The 19780-nt window shown below is 44.0% G+C and overlaps 1 protein-coding gene across 1 annotated transcript in view; it reads left to right on the top strand.

Annotated features, from left to right (window-relative positions):
• The window catches only part of SACK1B (scaffolding CK1 anchoring protein B), a 445300-nt gene that overhangs the window by 409061 nt on the left and 16459 nt on the right, over positions 1-19780 (top strand). The window contains exon 4 of the mRNA XM_085610865.1: positions 10450-10574. Within this exon, the coding sequence (XP_085466991.1) occupies positions 10450-10574 (125 nt within the window). The remainder of the gene's footprint in view (positions 1-10449; positions 10575-19780) is intronic.

Below are 19780 nucleotides of genomic sequence, written 5' to 3'. Positions count from 1 at the left end.
GCCAGCTCCTGCTATGTCCTGGAGTTCCCACCCTTGGAAATAGCTGTTTGGTTTTACTTGCCATTGGCTGTGACAGCTCATGCCAAGCAAAAGCAAACACTCAGCTTCCAGCAAGCGGGAGCTGTCAAACCACTCCCACTTGCTGATAGTAGAGTTTTCTGTTCTTCTCTTTTCCTACCCGCAGACATGTAAGCAGGGAAAAAGATGAAACAATTGCTATCTCATGCAGGGAACTGCATTTTCAGCAGCTCCCTGCATACATAAGCAATGCCGGCTCTCGCAGGAGGCAGGGATCAGGCTGGGACCGTGGCAGCCTTGGGACTCCCCTGCACTCCCATACCACACTCTGGGTTCTGGGTGGGACCAGGGCACCCTGTTAGACATGGCCAGGCCCCCAAGGGATGGGGTCCCCAGGGCCAAAATCAGCCTTGAGAGGCGGGCCAAGCTGCACCCCTCTCCCCTCAAATTTTGGCCAGGCCCTCGGGAATCAGGTTTTCGGGCCAAAATCAATCCCAGGAAGGAGGGCTGCACAGCCACCCTTCCCCATTAAATCCCCCATTAAATTTCAGCCAAGGCCTGGGGATGAGATCCCCATGGCTGAAATTGGCCCAGGAAGGGGAGCTGCGCTGCCAGGTCCCCTATTAAATAGTGTCATCCTGGCACTGATGCTCATTTCACTGTAATCAAACCTCAATGACAGACTCACTCAGACACTCATGTACCCACTCAAACACCCATACAGCCACTCACACAACCACTCACAGACTCACTCAGAGACTCAAACACCAATTCACAGACCCACACAGAAACTAATGTACACACTCACAGACCCACTCAGACAATCATGCACTTACTCACAGACTGGCTCACACGCTCATAGAGGCACTCGCAAAGCCACCCAGACACTCTCACTCCGACTGACAGACCTACTGAGACACTCATTCTCCCACTCAGACACTCATTGAGACACTCACGCATCTACTCACAGACTCACTCAGACACTCAGGCACCCACTCACACCCACTCACACCCAGTGAGACACTTATGCAGCCACTTCCAGCATTACAAACACTCACACACCCACTCACACACCCATTGAGACACTCACATACTCACTCACACACCCACTGAGACACTTGTGATCTCATTCACACACTCAATCTCAAATGGAACAAGTTACAGTTCAAAAATAAAACTTAAAAAACCTTGTAAATTCACTTAAAAAACCAACGGTTACAAGGACTTTACAGTTAAGAAATAAAAATTTTAAAAACTTACAAATTCACTGAAAAAACAAAGGTTACAGGTACATTTTAGTTACGCTCAGATTTCATCTGAGCCAACTATAAGTTATGGTCAGTGACATCACTGATGACATATCAAATGACATCACTGATAACATCATACACACAACCACCTATGTACCCATTCACAAACCAATGACTCATACACATCCACTCACTCATTCATATAGCCACTAACACAGCCAAATCACAGGCCCATAAAGGCACTTACACTCACTCACCTATACAGCTACTCAAACACCCACCCACTCACCTATACAATCACTCACACTAGCACTAACTCACTCATACCGGTACTCACAGAGCAACTCACCTAAACAGCTCCTCACACAGCCATTCACTGATCCAGTTAACCATTTCCATGCCCATTTACACATCCATACAAGTAGTCACACACCCACTCACTCACCTATACAGCCACTCACACAGACAAGTACTGTGCAAAACAACCACTCACACATACTCACTTACCCATACATCGATTCAAACAGCCACTGACTTACCTATGCAACCACTAATATATCCACTCACCCACCAATAGAGCCCCTCACACAGCCACTCAGTCACCAAAACAGACACTCACACACTCTCCCATTGATATAGCCACTAAGGCAGCCACACACTCACCCACACGGACAATCAAACTCAATCACCAATACAGAGCCATTCACACAGTCACTCACACACCCATACAGCTACTTACACACCCTCTTATTCACCTATACATCCACTCACACACCTACTCACACACATACAGCACTCATACACCCACTCGTACACTGACACAGACACATCCACTCAAAGGACATATGTTAGAAACAGTATAACTCGTCACCAGTTTAGAAAGAATATTAATTTAACATATGCAGTAACTTACTACATATCTTTAAGTCTCAGAAACATTTATGAAACACTTTCGCTCAAAGGATGATGTCATCAGTGATGTAATTTGGGATGTCACCAGTAATGTCACTGACCATGTCATGAGTGATGTAATATGTAAGGTCATAAGCAGTGCATTGTGGTGGCATAAATTATAGTTAGCTCAGCTAACTATAACTGCTGAATTTTGATGGTTTTGTGTGAGCGAAATATGAGCCTAGCAAAAATGTCCTTGTAAACCTTGTTTTTTAAGTGTACATATATATATATATATATATATATATATATATATATATATATATATATATATATATATATATATATATATATATGTGTGTATTACCTTCTGGCGGTCGCCAGTAGGTAGTTCTAGTTAGGACCTATTATCCTTAGAAAAATCGTAACATTCTGTTCCCAATAACTTTGGCGCCGCTTGACGAATCTTCGCAAAATGTTCAAAACTAATGGCCTGTTCCGGTCAGCTCCTATCCTAAAAGTTTGGGGGTGATTCGTCAAGCGGGGGCTGAGTAAAAAGGGGGTCCCAAAATGCGGTTCCCTATGTTATTTCCCATAGGAAATTTTAGACACGTCTACAGCCCGAACTGCACAATGGAATTACACCAGATTTTGCAAAAAGGTAGCCCTTGGTTCAGAAAGCGCCCTTTTTTTTTAAATGGTGTAAATCCGTTCAGTAGTTCCTGAGAAATTCAAACATTAGTGGTGAAAAAATCATTTTACCATAGGAAACTTTAGACACTGTTATAGCAATAACTGCTGAACGGATTTACACTAAATGTGGCAAAAAGGTACTGCTTGGCTCAGAAAGCGACCTTTTTAAAAATGGTGTAAATCCATTCAGTAGTTTTTGAGAAATTAAGAACTAAAGATAGTGATATCTATGGCCGCGTTGGATCCGCGCACCCTCCCGATCATGAGCTTCATTCTAATTGGCTGTCAACACTTCAAACCAGGAAGTGTTGGCAGCCATCTTGTGCCTCGGTAGAACCGAGGCACAAGAAAAGTGAAAAACAAATGCGCAAAACACGAAAAGGGGGCAGGGTAGAAATACCCTGACCCCCTAGGCCTGCTCAGGGCATTTTTTCTTTTTAAAACACGCGGAATGCGCGGAGGAGCCTCGGATCTGGCCGCGAAAATGAAAAAAACAAAGCGCTTAGTTTTTAATTAGCCCCCGGGTCGGCCAAGTCCCAGGGGCAATGTTTAAATTATAATGGGGGGCCCCGGGGACCGCCACCCCCTGGGGCTTTTCAAAAGTATTTGCGGGGGGGCTCATGGCCCCCCCGCAGCCCCCGGGACTGCCACCCCCAGGGTTTCTATCTTAAATGGGTGGGGGGCTCAAATGCGCCCCCAAGCCCCGGGGACTGCCACCGGTCGGGGCAGGGGCACATGGCTCCCCTGCAGCTCCGGGGCTTGTTCTTTAAAAAAAAATTACTACCTGTGTGGGGGGGCTCGAACCCCTCACACGCCCCGGGGACCGCCACCTCCCCGGGGCTCTAATTATTAAAATTGGGGGGTCTGTGACGGACCCCCAAACCCTGGGGACCACTACCCCCTGGGGCTTTGCAAATGTTGGGAGGGGGGCCGCGCGGCCCACGTCCTGGAGCCCTCGATGGCCCTGGGGACCGCCACCCACCAGGGCCGGCTCCTGCAATGTACCGGGGTGCCAACCCCCGGGACACTTCTGTTTGCTATGGCAGGGCGGGAGCCTCGTGGCTCCCGCCCTGCCATAGCCAACTCTGCTTTGGTTTTTGGAAGAGAGAGCAGGAAACCTGCTCTCTCTTCCAAAAACACAAAGCTGATTGCTTTTCCACATGGAGAGCTGAATCTTAGCAGCTCCCCACGTGGAAAGGAGTGCCGGCTCCCACAGGAGGCGGGGAGCCGGCGGGACCGTGGGGGGATTGGGAACCCCTCCGGGGAGGGCCAGCCCCGGGGGATGGGGTCTCCTGGGCTAGAAGTGGTCCGGGAGGGGGGCCACACGGCCCCCTCGACAAATATGAGGGAAAAAATAAATAAATAAAACAAAGGCCGGCCCTGGGGGATGGGGTCCCCGGGGCCATCAATGGCCTAAAGAGGGGGGCAATGCAGCCCCCCTCCTATTAATTTGAAGAAAAAAAATGGTCATGCCCCAGGGGATGGGGTCTCTGGGGCTGATTATGGCCTCGGGAGGGGGGCCACATGGCCCCCTTCCAATTTAATAAAAAATTTAAAATAAAATAGTGGTCAGGCCCTGGGGGATGGGGTCCCCAGGGCCAATAAAATAGGAAAAGAAGGGGGGCTACACAGCTCCTGTTCTTAAAAAAAAAAAGACCAGCATTGCACGGAGGCCCCACCCCCTCCCTGCAGCACTCCGCAAACGCGCCCCCTGGCGCGTTTGCAGATGGGGAACTAATTCCCTTTGAATACTGGGGGTCCCTGGGCACCAACTAGCCCACCAGGTACCTCCAGTATGTGCCAGGGAGCTGCATTGCAGAGAGGTGTTCAGAGGCCATGCCCCTTTTTACACCTCTCTGCAACGCAGCTCTGTGGCGCTTAATGGAGGTACCTGGTGGGCTTGTTGCACCCCAGGGATCCTCAGGATTCAAGGGGAGTTAATCCCCCAACTTAAAATGCGCCACGGGGCATGTTTGTACAGTGGTGAAGGGAGGGGGTGGGGCAAGAGGTGACATGTGTGCAAACACGCCCTGTGGCGCGTTTTAAGTTGGGGAATTCATTTCTCTTCAATCCTGAGGTCCCCTGGGGGCCAACTAGCCCACCAGGTACCTGCAGTAAGCGCCACGGAGCTGCGTTGCAGAATGTTGTAAAAAGGGGCATGGCCTCTGAACACCTCTCTGCAACACAGCTCCTTGGTGCATACTGGAGGTACCTGGTGGGTTAGTTGGCCCCCAGGGACCCTCAGGATTGAAGAGGAATTAATTCCCCAACATAAAACGCTCCACAGGGCATGTTTGCACACATGTCACCTCAGGCCCCGCCCCCTTCCTTCACCATTGTGCAAACGCATCCCATGGCGAGTTGTAAGTTGAGGAATTAATTCCCCTTGAATACTGAGGGTCCCAGAGTGCCAACTAGCACACCAGGTACCTCCAGTATGCGCTAGGGAGCTGCGTTGCAGAGCGGTGTTCAGAGGCCACGCCCCTTTGTACGCAGCTCTGTGGCGCTTACTGGAGGTACCTAGTGGGCTAGTTGGACCTTAGGGACCCTCAGGATTCAAGGGGACTTAATCTCCCAACTTAAAATGGCCACAGGGCTTGTTTACACAGTGGTGATGGGAGGGGACGGGCCTGAGGTGACGTGTGCAAACATGCCCTGAGACTTTTTTTAAGTTGGGGAAATAATTCCTCTTCAATCCTGAGAGCCCCTGTGGGCCAACTAGCCCACCAGGTGCTTCCAGTAAGCGCCACTGCGCTGCGTTACAGAGAGGTTTCCTGCAACAGAACGCAAACTCCCGTGTTCCGATCGAGTTTAGAGAGCTGTTATGCAAAATCGACATTTCAGCTGGCAGAAATGAGTCAACGAGGCTCGAGGCACATTGTCTCAATATTGCCTTTCTCTGTCAATGTTCCTAGCGAAGATCAGACTTGGTTGAGTGTAAATGGTGCGTTACTGACATCGAGGTTAATGCTGCTGCTGTTTCGAAGCAAGAACATTATTTAGTTTTTAAATACTTTCTGTGCATGAGACGCAGAGGTAGAAGAAAAAAGAAAGCAGGGGAGGGAGGAACGATTTAGAGAGAAATAAAATTGGGCAGTGACACGCACACGATGACAAACAAATTTTAATAAGAGAGAGAGCAAAGGCCGTAGGCAAGGAAATCGGAGAGGGGCAAGTACAATGAGCAACAGATTGACATGAAAAAGAGTAGGGAAATAAAAAAAGAGCACTGACTTGACCACGCACAGGATTGTAAGGCAAATACATACATAAAACATGAGAGGGGCGGCACTAAGATATCATAAGATCAAGAAAGTACAGAATCAAATTGTTTGGGTGACGTCGCAGGAATCATTTTTAAAGAAAGGGTTATAATGGGAATTATGATGAGCTGTATGTCTTCTTAAAAAAGGTGGCAACTCTAGCTGTGATAATCTCACAGCCACATTTATTTCCAGGCCTAGCAGCAGCTGCTACCGTTGCTCCCTCGATGATACCAGAACAATACAATACAGTTAAATTCTACCCCAGATCTATCTAAAATATTTCAATCCAATAACATTTACCACGTCACCCAAGTGAAAAAAGGAACCTATGATGATTTTTTTTTTACTTCCTTACCTTGTCTTGTGATTTCAACTCTTGGCATGTTTGTATTTCTTGATACATTATGAAGCATTCAGAGCGACATTTTCCAATTTTCAGATTGTTGATGGTTAAAATACTGGACAGACGAAAGCTGTTATTCTTGAAGTGGTTTGTAAAAAGATGTATTGTACTTCTTCTATTCTCAAATCGGTTGCTACAGGCCACCTGTGCCAACTGTATGTTCTGCATTTCCAAGTTGCCTGCACTCCTGAGGCTGTCTCCACTTAATTGCATTTCATGAAGTGAGACTGCCTGCACTTTAATTTATTTCAGGAGTTTGTAGTCCCGAATATCGAGTGTATAATGTGCGCACCTCTTTTATATTACTAAAACGTCATTCTTTCTTTACAAATCGAACTTAAAGTACACTACTATTACAAATTCGAAAGTTATAGTTGTTGCTTACATTTCTAAATTATGCATCACCTTCTATTATAGCTCACACACCCCTAGTAACAGTGTAGTGAAACTGGTAGCCACACTACATTAACTATAACTCACTACTATGCCATGCATTGCGTTTTCACAAATGATGTGAAGTGTTCTTATCAATGCTAGGATTTCAGATGGTAATAAGTGATGTAATATGAAATGGTATAAGCTATAAATGAAGAAGGCACAGGTTATTCACTACACTCTGTATTGAGGTGCGTGAGATATAATAATTTGAAGGTGCAACATATAATAGAATGTTAAGGTATAACTATAACTTTAGACATTTTAATGTAGAATGGCATAGAATGGAATGATGTAGATTGAAGTGGTATAGAGTTGAGAATCATTGAGTTGCGTGGTGTACAGTTTAGTGGCTTACAGTGGCATTCAGTAGTGTGGCATAGAGTGGAATGACGTAGAGTGGAGTGACATAGAGTGGGAGTGACGGAGAGTGGACTGGCATACACTAGAGTGGCGTAGAGTGGAGTGGGATACAGTAAAGTGGTGTAGAATAGAGTGGTGTAGCGTGGCATAGAGTTGAATAGTGTACACTGGAGTGGCACAGGGTGGATTGACGTACAGTGAAGTGGTGTAGAGTATAGAGGCTTAGAGTGGAGTGGTGCAGAGTGGAATAGTGTGCAGTGGATGGCCGTAGGTTGGAATGGCGGAGGGTGGAGTAGCATAGAGTGGAATAGCATAGAGTGGAGTTTCATATAGTGAATAGCGTAGAGTGGAGTGGCATACACTGGAGTGTCATAGAGAGGAATAGCATACAGTGGAGTGGTGTAGAGTGGAGTGACATAGAGTAGAGTGGTGTAGAGTGGAGTGGCGTAGCGTGGAACATCATAGAATGGAGTGGAGTACAGAGGAGTTGCATACAGTAATGATGTGGAGTGGCATAGAATGGAGTGGAGTGGAATACAGTAGAATAGCATACAGTGGACTGGCATTCAATGGAGTGCCATGTATTGGAATAGTGCAAAGTGGAGTGGCGTGTAATGGACTAGAATAAAGTGGAGTGCTGAAGAGTGGAGTGGTATATAGTGGAATGGCATAGACTGGAGTGGCCTGGAGTGGAGTTTCATAAAGTGGAATATCATAGAGTGAAGTGGCATACACTGGAGTGGCATAGAGGAAAATAGCATGGAGTGGATTGTGTACAGTTGACTGGCATAGAGTGGAATACCATATAGTAGAGTTTTTAGCGTGGAGTCATGTACAGTGAAGTGCATGTCTGAGAGTAGAGTGGAGTAGTGTGCATTGGAGTGCCATAGACTTGAGGGCTATAGAGCTGAGTAGCGTGTTATGCAGCAGAGTGGAGTGCTGTAGAATTGAATACTGTATAGTGGATTGGCGTGCAATGGAATAGCGTAGAGTGGTGTAGACTGGAGTGGCACAGAGTGCAGTGAGGTACAGTGGAATAGCGTATTGCTGATTGGTGTACAGTGGAGTGGTGGTGATTGGAATTGCAAAGAATGGTTTAGCAGAGAGTGGAGTGGCATAGGAAGTTATGTACAGCGGAATAGCATGGAGTGGGGTAACATAGAGTGGAGTGGCATAGAATGTAGTGGCAGAGAGTGGAATGGGGTACAGTGCAGTGGTGTATGTCAGAGTGACGGAGATTGGAGTGGCGTAGAGTGGAGTGGCATACAGCGGAATACCATACAGTAGAATGGAGTACAGTGGAGTGGCGCAGAGTGGAATGGCATCCAGTGGAATAGTGGAGAGTGGAGAGGCGTAAAGTGGAGTTGCGTACAGTAAACTATAGCGCAGAGTGGAGTTGATTTGAGTGAAATATCATACAGTAGAGTAGCATACAGTGATGGGGCAGAGTGGAATACAGAGGAGCAGCATACAGTGGAATACAGCAGAGTGGAATGGTGTAGAGTAGAGTGGCACAAAGTAGAGTGGGATACAGTGAAGTACCATAGAGTGGAGAAGTGTACATTAGAACAGCATATAGTGGAGTGGCATGGACTTTGGTGGCGTACAGTGGAGTAGCAGGTCATATAGTCAAGTGAAGTAGTGTAGAATGTAGCGGAGTGACTGACTTTACAAAACTAAAAGGCAGCCAAGCTGTTTTTACTACACTTTGTCTGTGTTCTGGGTTAGGGCCTTAGGTATTGGTGAATAGCAGTTTTTATTGTTTTTCTCTGCCTATTACCACTTTATTTAGTGATAATAGGCATGACAATGTTATTTTTATACATATTTTGTAAAATGTTTATGGACTACTGTGCTAGTACATAAAAAGTAGCACAGTAGTTACAGAGAGAATGAAACATATTTAAAAAAAAAAGAAAAATACATTGTAATACATTGTAGTACACTGTATTAGTTGAGCTTTAGTGTAGTGCAGTGTCTTTTTAATGTTTTAACACTATTTTTATTTTTTATTTCTTTAAGTAGTGCAGTAATTTGTAGGTATTATCACAGTTCTCTGTAGACCTTTTGTAAAGAATCAAACATGTTAAAAATTAATAGTAAACTTGAGTACAGTTTATCAGTGAAATATAATGTAGTACAGTGCATTTTTCCAACTTTAAATTTGTTTTTTAAGTACTGTGGTACTTCCTTGGTAGTACCATGGTACGCCATAACCTTTTCAAAAATATATAGAAAAATATCATTATTTTTTCCTGCCTATTACCACTTTAAGCACGTGGTAATGGGTGGGGAAAATATAATACCTTGTATTAACTAGATCTAAGTCCTTAACACAGAACATAGTCAAAGTGCACCTAACACAACATTGCTGCCTTTAACTTTTATAAAGTCAGCCATAAGTCAATCACATAATGCCTTTTAATTGACATGTATCGCAGTAGTTTCATGAAAGTTGGTGAAATCTGGTGAAAATTCATGAAACTAACCGCAACCTGAGATATCACTAAGATTTATTGCCTTATAAGTCCAACATGTCTGGATGTATGTTCATGAAACCCCAAAAAGGATCCTTTCCATGTCATAATCTAAATTCCTGCCAAATTTCATGGACATACGTTCAGCTGTTCTTTCACTGCGTACGTCTAACAAGCCAATAAACGTCCATTAAAAATGTATTGGGGAAAAGATTCTACGCAGTAGATACTAAGACCCTGATTCAAAAAGGGCCTCTACACTCATGGCGGAGACCCCTCAGTTGTGGGAAAGTCTTCACATTTCAGGCGGAATCTTCCCAATGAGAATTATCTATGAATTGGCAGGTCCACGAACAAAGCAGCAGGTGTAAGGCGAATATCAGATGGCAGACAGCGTTTGAAGCTTGATAACACTTTAGAATAAATCACTGATTCAGCAAATCAATCTTTTAATCTTTTACTCTGTAATCTATTGGCTGAGCCTGCATGTCCCCAAGTAAAAAGCTGGTAGATCATAAGCAAAGTCCAAGTTTGTGAGGTTCTAGGATTAAAAGATTCTTCTAGCAATGTGTATAAAATAAACTTTCCCCACTTTCACAGAATAAATTCGGGTTCCTAAAATATTTATGTATGTTACTTTTTCTTTACAGAATATCAGAGTGAGGACTGTTAAAGGGCAGGACTATTTTTCCAAATCAGGGGCTAAATTTTGTGGAAAAATGGAACAGAAATTTCTACTGGTTGACAGTAAGAAAGTTATGTATGGAACCTATAGGTAAGCCAACAGTTTGTTTTTTTAAACGCTTTTACTCTAATCACACAATGTTTTTTTATTTGCAATATTGGATACCGTTTCCTCATTGAATAGAAAATGCTGTAAACGTGTCATTAAGGAATTTGAATTTGCTATTAATTTTTAAAAAGTGAATAATTTAAAAAGTTTATAGATAACAAATGAGAATGAATTCCTTATTTGCTGTGTTTTGTGCCCTTCCCAAAAGGGTTTATAACACCCATACATGCAGTTTATCTACAGGAAATTATCATTTGATACCTGTTTTTTATGTACCATGTTTGCTAGTTGTGTCGTCATTGGTCAGCTCCTTTCCAATTTTATCTTATCCTCCATCCTTCGACCTGCCTCTTGCGCTGCACAATATATCAAGATCAGTAAGACACCCAAGGTCCACAACCTATTAAAAAGTCATCAGACATGCTGCTCTGATGTACTTCCCAGTGATACCAATACTGACAGATCATGACAAAGCATGAAAGCATGCCCATTGAAACTACAGTGTGAAAGTAGAGGAAAGATGTTCAGTGTGAGATACTTTCCTCTGCCTTCACAGTGTGTCATTTGATGTTCTTGGAGCCAAAAGGAATACCTGGAAATTCATTCAGAAGTTGAAGATTACTGACAGCCGATGACAGACTTAGTAGACACCAGTACAACTATCAATATCATGTCCAACAAACTTTACTGAACACTGCAGGACCTGCTGAAACTATAGGCAACTTGCATCCTAGTGCACAGCTTCAGTAACTATATGCCCCTTCCACAGGCCTGAGTGTTCACAATAAAAGTCAATGCAATAAAATATCCACAGGTCTAGTGAGTCTGAACAGACTCACTAGACCTATGGATATTTTGTTGTATTGAGAGTTATTTTGGGGGAATATATCCATGCTTGGTCTCTAAACATTCCCTTAGACCCCCTATCACTTTGTGTTTGTTTTTATCACAATAAAAGTCAGCCAGAAGGGACGCTCAACGCAGACCAAAATTAGAAGGGAATGGTTTCTTACTCAGCTATCACATGCTGAAGAACTTCGTCTAATCCACTTTGCCCTTAGAGTGGATAACCTGGTAAAACAGTTTGTGCAACTGTTCCGAGGCATAGGCTGCCTGAGTGGAAAGATGTTACAACTCTACATTGATCAGTCGATCAATCCTGTCACCCCTCACAACAGACAAATCATGTTCCATCTCTGCTAAAAGTTGGAGCAGGAACTGAGGAAATTAGAAGACACAGAAGGTCAAAGGGCTCCCACCTTGGGTCTCCCAATTGTGGTTACACGGAAGCCAAAACAGCCCAGGGAGTTCAGAATCTGCATTGACATGTGGATCCCAAATCTGGCAATTAAGAGGGAATGCCATCCAACCCCCACGGTGGATGGCATTGTGAATGACTTGCTCACACTGGTTCTCCAAGATGAACCTTAGGTCGGGATAGCATCATATCCTGCTAGCCCTCAAATCCTGGCACATCACCACAGTGGCGTAGCAAGGGGGGGGGGGGGCGGTCGCATTCAAATCTACAATTCTTTTTCATTAGACTCCTCAACAACATGTAGAACATCATAAATATGGGCATAATTTTGGCCAAAAAGTCCGCCAAACCTAGGAATTATCTAACCTGGTCTTTTTTGACAGGAGGGAGGGCCTTTGTAATACATTTTGCTAGTTCCAAATTGGGACTTACACCTTCCCCAGAAGTCGTGTGTCCAAGATATGTGACCAATAATATCTCAAACTAGCACTTTTCCTTGCTCAAGGTGAGACCACACTCCCTGATCGTATCCAAAACCAACTCAAGGATGTGAACATGTTCCGATATAACCTTCCCTGCCACCAGTATAACATCCTGGAATACCAACACCTTCAGTATGCCCTTTAGCATCATTAGTATCCCCCATTGGAAGCAGGCTGCTGCCGAAGACAATCCAAAAGGCATACGGAGGAACAGATATGCACCTAGTTGAGTGATAATTTACGTCAAGTGTCCTGAATCAGGGGGAAGAAAAGATTTGGTGGTAGGCTGAAGACAAGTCCATTACACTAAAGACTTTCGCCTCCCTGAAAACTTGGGGATATTTCTCAATGATGTCATCATTTTTGTTTACCTGTCTCAACAATAAAATCTTTTCCTTTGAACTGAGATCCAACATTACTCTAATGTCTCCCAAGTGCCTCAATCCCAACAAGTTTTCACGCCTTTTCACAATGCATACCTACCTCACTGTTTCCCGAAATTTTCATCACCAATTAACCTAGCATGTCAATTCTTTCCCTCCATACCTTACTGAGTTGATGTCAGGCAGTTGTAAAGTAATCTCACCCTATCCAACCACTGTGTTCCAATTGTCTTCTGCCAACATAGTATGGGGACACACAAGTCAACTAAGACATTGATCCTTTTCCCCCTACAGTAATTTCACAATCTGGCATCACAATCGGGTCACTGTCCACTGTACCATAATTTTTTTAACTTAAGAGAACATTTTGGTCACCCTCAATGTCTACCCCTTGCACATTTTGCTCTTTTTTCCCTCTGGTGTAGTGAACTTTCTTGTCATATTGCCTGAATTTTGTTAGTCTTGTAAAGCATTCTGTACTGTTGGACAAATGGCCTTCACTGCCACACCTGAAACATTTCAGTTTACTATCTTTGTTGTTCCGCCTTTCTCTTGACAAAGTCCCACAGGATCACATCCCCAGTGTTTTATTCCACAAACGTCCTCCACTTTTCCAGGCTCAGCAGCATTGCCCAACACAGGGTTATCTTGTTTCTTCCCATCTCTCATTTCACATACCCACATTGTGGTATTCTCCATACTCTCAATGATTGCTATTGCTTCCTTCAAATCTCGGTTCTTTGTTAAGAGCTTTTCTTGCACGCATGGGTTATTGGTGCACCTCACCAATTGATCCCTAATCAAAGAGTTAGATAATATGTCAAATTCACAAGCATGTCCTGGCGTTTTGAAGGAGGCGACATAGACTCAAAATGTCTCCATCTTACCTTGAACACTGAAAAAAGCGTATATCTTTCTAATGCAACATTAATATGCCACTCAAAATGCTCTTACCATATCATCACTGACATCTCAAAATCCTCAGTTGGTTCCCCCTCCTCGCGCCCCACAGGTATATCATCTGGGCTTTCATGGAAATTCCATCCTTCTACCTGCAGATTATGAAGTAATACAGCTTGTTTTTGCATAGATGAAAATGTCTCCCCACACTTTGCAAATAAATAAGAATCACACTCTTTCTTCCACTGTTTCCATGTCAATAACATATCCACCTTCTCTGACAGAAATTGCAGGGGTTGCTACATACTGGCTGCAGCAATGGTAATTGATCACAGTGTCTGTCTGTCTGGCTACCCCCCCCACACACACACTGTTCCTACAAAATCTTCACATACATGTGGAAACAATATCTTCAATAAGCTGTGTGTATCAGCGATGTCAAACACCGTGTAAACGCCATTCTTTTGTTTTTTTAATGCTCATACATGTGTAGGAAATGATTCCAACAAAATGTGCACATTAGTGAAGTCAAACACTGTCTAATCACTGTGTTGTAATGTACCTGAGACCAGTCTTACATCTGTGTGATTTAAAAAACCTTCTGGAGTTAAGAACGAGCTGTGAACATCAGCATGGAGTATGTGTACTTCCCGATAGCATGGAAAACCCGCTGTGCACATCAGCGTCAAAAGGGCACTAGCTGGGTTTACACCTTTCCCATGCATGCACGTTAGGTGTTGATACTTTGAAATACTTGCCAAACCCCCAATCGCTGAGTTGAGATATTGCCAATTGCAGAGCACAGATCTTCATGATTGCTTAATAAGAAAATACCACATAGTGTGCCCATTACTACACTGGTGATCCAAAACCAATATGACCACCGGGGCATGCGATGTCATGCAGTCGACGTTGGAAAGCGTCTGACAGAGCTAGATGCTCAAAATGTCTGTAAAGCTGCTGTGATGAAGTGGCTGCGATGTTGACGCTCACAATGCTCGCTGTTGTGACAATGCCACCAAATTCCAGGAGTCCTTACAAACATGAGACAATGGTTATAGCTCATTGTCCCCGCACCACTGGCCACTCTCACAAGTACTTCACTCAAGAGTTCCTGCCAGTCTCTCGAGCTCTCATTACCCTCACACTAGTAACTCGAAATCACTATCACGCTGGCAAATTCAGGCACAACTTATGAAAATTCAGTTCTCACGTAAGTCATCTGCCAACTCGCATGCTGTGGATTTGGTGAAGGAGCAGCAATCAATACCCCTTTTAAATATGGTTGCCAGTTAAAAGTTGCTTTCTCTGAAAACACACTTGTGGTTCTTGGATAATCCTTTGGATACCTCGTCTCCAGTGTTAAGTTGTGCACCTTCCCAAAATCAGACAGACTCCAAATTTCCCTTTGATTGAAGATTTATTGTAAGTTGAGGAGTGCAAGAACCGCCAGGCTACAGAAAGCTTTCTTCTCTTCCAACTGTCTTCCCCAGATCCTTATCAAGTTTTCACCACGCTATAAAATAAGATGGTTCCACCACTAAAACAACCATCACTATGAGTAACCACAACATGGTTCTTTATTTTAGGAAGGTGGCAGCTTAGGTAGAAAGTAGGATCCCAGGTGCTGGCATTTTTGATTATGATGCGTAGGCTGGCAGTAGGTAGGACTATCAGACAGGCTGTGTGAGTTTGGAAGCAGGAATCTAAACAGAGGCATTGAGCTGGGTAGCTGCCACCTACCATAAGCAATTGACTCTACGCGTTCGCTTTGCAGGGAATGGACTTTTTTGCCAGGAGAAAGTCATACAGCCCATGGGAAAAGGCTGCACCAGAAATCTTTCATTCAAACTGTTTCAGAATAACGATAGGTTTGTGAAATTGCTACCTATAAAAAGTACAGAATTGAGGACTGTGGGTCCATTGGGACCTACCGGATCAAATTGACTACTGGGTGTTAGGCTGATATTCCCTCGTAGACACCCCATGGATCTGCTGAGCCAACGCGCATCTGGCTGCCAAGGCCTGGAACAACCGCCAGGGGTCGCATTACAGACAAGGTACATTTTCATTGTTTGCGCCGGACGCACCTTTTAAAAGGTGCACCCGGCAAAAACAATGAAAATGCGCCCTATTATGGAGAATGTGCTGCCCCCTGCGCAGCTACACACTCGTCCTGCCTTGGGTGCAGTGCATTCTGTGAAAAATGGAGTGGCTGCTTTACAGGCACTCTGTGTTTATCCCAGTGCAGGCGGCAACCTGCCTGCACCTCGAAGGGGGATTAGAGAACCCCTTGCAGGCATTTGCAGTCACTTGGACCCCCTTTACACCCACCAGAGCACTGCTGTCAGGGGGCGCACTCACAGTGTGCCACCTTCTGGGTGGCACACTGTTGGTGCGCCCCCTGAGAGCTTCTTTGCCTCTGCGCCCGCACCTGCCTCTGTAAAACAGAGGAGGCGCAGGCGCGTTTTCATTGGACACACCCCCATGCAAATTAGGGAACACCTCCTGAAGATATCACTGATTCTTTTTGTGCGCCAGCGCTATCGATATTACAGAAGGGACTGCACAAGTGTCTGCTGCCCCATCTGTAATACCAAAGTGCCCCGGGGGCACGCAAAGCAGGCGCAAATGCCCGGTGCGCCCCTATGGCACTTACTGCAATACGACCATAGAAGCATACAAACATTGATGAGGCTGTATATTTTTCTGAGCATGCATCTCAGAGGCAATTAAGTAGAATATGTGAGCATTAGGTGGTGAGGGTGTTGAGGGCAAGAGACACATATTGAGAAATTGTGACAAAGTTGAGTCTTAATTAGTGTTTGAAACTGGAAGTCTGGCCCTTAGCCCTTACCATACCTACACATGAGTTGCACTTGTCTTCATCAGCTTTAGTGGTAGACGCCCAAGCGAAGATGGCTGAAGGGGCCTCCCTTATCAAGAAGAGTTTGACTTGGAAATATTTCTGGGTTGTTTGTTTGTAGTGAGTGAAGCTGGTTTGAGTTGGCTTTTTATAGTCTTTACTGTCAACAGGACATCTAATGGAGGACACCTGTGTAGAAGGTGATCTATTGCTTCCTTGTTGAGTACTTCTAGTGAATTGTGCTTGTTTGCTATTGGCTCTTTATAATGCTTTCTGTGAGTAATAGTCATATGCGTAGGACTTCCTAAGAGTTTGATTTCCTTTTGAAAACATGTTGCTTCGTGGTCAATCAGGTTCTGCTTTTGTATACGCAGTGTGACCTCACAATTATTGTTGTTTTCTACTTTGTAGTGTTCTGACACAAAGTTCGCTGTTGCTATATTACACCTGGCCTCAATGTCTTCATTATGGCTGTCTGTTGAGTTCTATCGGGTACCTGATCCAAGATGACTGCCCTGGTAACACACCTGCCCTCATAAAGGCATCTTTCATCATTAAGGAGTGGCATTAGACCCCAATATTCTTCATTGCTTTACCACATCTTCGAAAAAAGAAAGTGAAGCATACAGAACCAAGGCAAACTATGGGCACTATTTTGAGGACAAGCGTAGGTCACCTTTTTTCCAACTACCTCCTACTTCACCATTAGCAGAATTGTTTAAGCCTCTGCACATTCCCTGAGGAGTGTACTGTGAGAAAGTAAATTATTAAATACAGTGGGTGATAGTTTGTCAGAAGAAATAAAAATAGTAACGTGTTAGGTCCAGTCAAAAGTTTCAATAATTTAAAGATGAGCTCAACCCCTGGTAGCTATGATACAGAGCAGGGAGGCTTAACATAAAGAAAATGAGTAAAGCATTTAGAAGTACCTAAAGGGTTAAAAAAAATAAAGACACAACACAGTACAAATCCCACTCAATTAATAAGAATATGGACACATTTAATAAGCAAAAGGACACTACAATGACAAAAATCCAATAGGGAACTGGATATGAATTTTTAAATATTTGAGTGAAAATAGAGACAGAATGCACAAAGAGCATGTAGAAGTCGCTGGTCATGGTAGTCTGGGACCTAAAAGCGATTGATGGTCAGCTCTGATGGAGAGTGGGTCGATTACTGCATGTAGAATAGTCTCACTGGAGCCTGGAAGTTTAAAGTTAAAACATAAAAAGCATTTCTTTTCCCAAACCAAAGAGGGACAAAACTATTTTCCACACAGAACAAAGCTGAAATTGAAGCTGCTGAAGTGGAATGGAAGATCAGATATGCAAAGCCAGTTGATCCTGCTGAAGCAATGGAGCTTTTTATGTTTTTGGGGTGTAAAGGTTGTGAAGTCCCAATGTAGAAATGGACCTTTTGTTTTTTTCGAAGGTGCTGAGATCTTTGCCTAGGACAAATCTGAAACTCCATCCGACACCATAGAACTGCTGGTCGATACTTTCAACTGCAGGTCCCCTTGAAGCTTTAGAGGTCTGGAGAAAAAGTTTTCCAAAAGTTTCAAGATTTCTTTTAGTGCCCAAGTAACAACAAGAGTACAGTTGTAATACCCCAGGACTTCACATGGTTTTGCAAATAGAGATTCTCTAATTGCCAGGCAGATGCTAGCAGCACAGTCTAGATCAAATTCCATGCGCCACACATAATCTGGGATTTTCTAAGAAAAGGCATTTTGCTGTGTCCCTTTAGCCACATGGGTGGTCTTGGAGTCCATTTCCTTGTCCTGGGAATAAGGAGGGGGGGGGGGATCCCAGTTCTTCATGGATTCTTTCATGTAACAGTCTGCAGGTCCAATCCTCTTCTGTTCTTTTCAGGTCTAGAAAGTGTTCTGCCTTGTGGTGCCAAATGTATGCCTGGCACTAACTAGTGGGGTGAGGATGTCTCCTGGGCACTCTCTAACCAATGGGGTAAATGTTACCAGGGGACCCCTACTTTCTTCTTCAGTAGTTGCTGTCAGCATGTCCATAAGTCCATCTGTCAGGGCATTTTCAAGATGGCAAAAGCCGCCAACCACTCCAAATGTTGGCTCTGAGTGTTGTGGGTGTGATGGGGAATATACTATGATAATCACTAGTATCCTCCGACATCTAATACTAAAATCCTGTTTGAAGTTGGCCCTGTACTCACAAAAAATTAAGAGACAGAGTCTGTTAGGACAAAGGCATAGCCTGCTTCTAATCATCTGTTCAGTAAGCCCTGTATGGGTTCTCAGTTAGACCCTCATTGTTCTGGCGAAGGTTCAAAATTCCCAGCATGTAATCTCTCTCTAACTAATTTTCACTGCAAGTCACTCATTGCCGCTAAATCAGCACATGTACCCTTTAAGAAAATCTGAAATTATATGTGGTGTTACACTTATCAATGCCAGATCGCTTGTTAAGAATGCACTAGAGTTTTCAGTCTTTATGGAATGCCAGAATATTGACCCGGTCTTTATCACTGAAACCTGGGTAGATTCAACCTCCGACCCAGACCTACTTTCAGCATTACTTGCAGGTTTCAGGCTATTTAGACACGAGTGCCCACTAAAAAGGGGTGGAGATCTAGCAATTATATTCAGAGATCACTTTAAAACAGTTTTTAACATTCCTCCTAACGTGCTATCCTGTGAGTCCATAAATGTTCAAATTGAACTCAACAGTCACTATTCTTTCAATGGACTTCACATTTACTGACCGCCCGCGTCTAGAGCAGCTTTTACGCACATTTATTGGTAGTCTTAAAGAACTAAATGTCGACTCAGTAGATTTTACTATTCTAGGTGACTTTAACTTTCATATGGAAAACTCGCTTGATTCAGACTCTATGAATTTACTGGATCTAATGGCAAGTGCAGGTTTAACACAGATCGTTTAGGGCCCCACACACAAAGCTGGTCATCTTCTTGATGCCATTTTACGGAAAATTTACAGCTTAATTCGACATCCTCTCTCCCCTTGACGTGGTCTGACCATAAAGCGATCATGTTCGAGATAAATGGGTTATATGGGGTAGAACAGAACATGCTGCCACCAAATTGAATGTACTACGCCACGCCTGTGGAGCACTATTGATGAAAGTCAACTCAGTTCATCCCTATTAAATCAACTCTGTTGGTTTGTCCACATTTGGACACAGCTGCTCGTAATTATCCTCAATGGCTGGACGCATTGCTAACTCAGTTAGCTCCAGAAAAAAACTCTAGTAGTGATAAGATTAACCCTTCTGAATCTTGGTTCAACGATAATCTCAGACGGGAA

Source organism: Triturus cristatus, chromosome 6 (genome assembly GCF_964204655.1).
Source record: "Triturus cristatus chromosome 6, aTriCri1.1, whole genome shotgun sequence".
NCBI lineage: Eukaryota > Metazoa > Chordata > Amphibia > Caudata > Salamandridae > Triturus > Triturus cristatus.
Note: the sequence above shows the minus strand (reverse complement) of the source record. Positions and strands in the feature narration are given on the sequence as shown.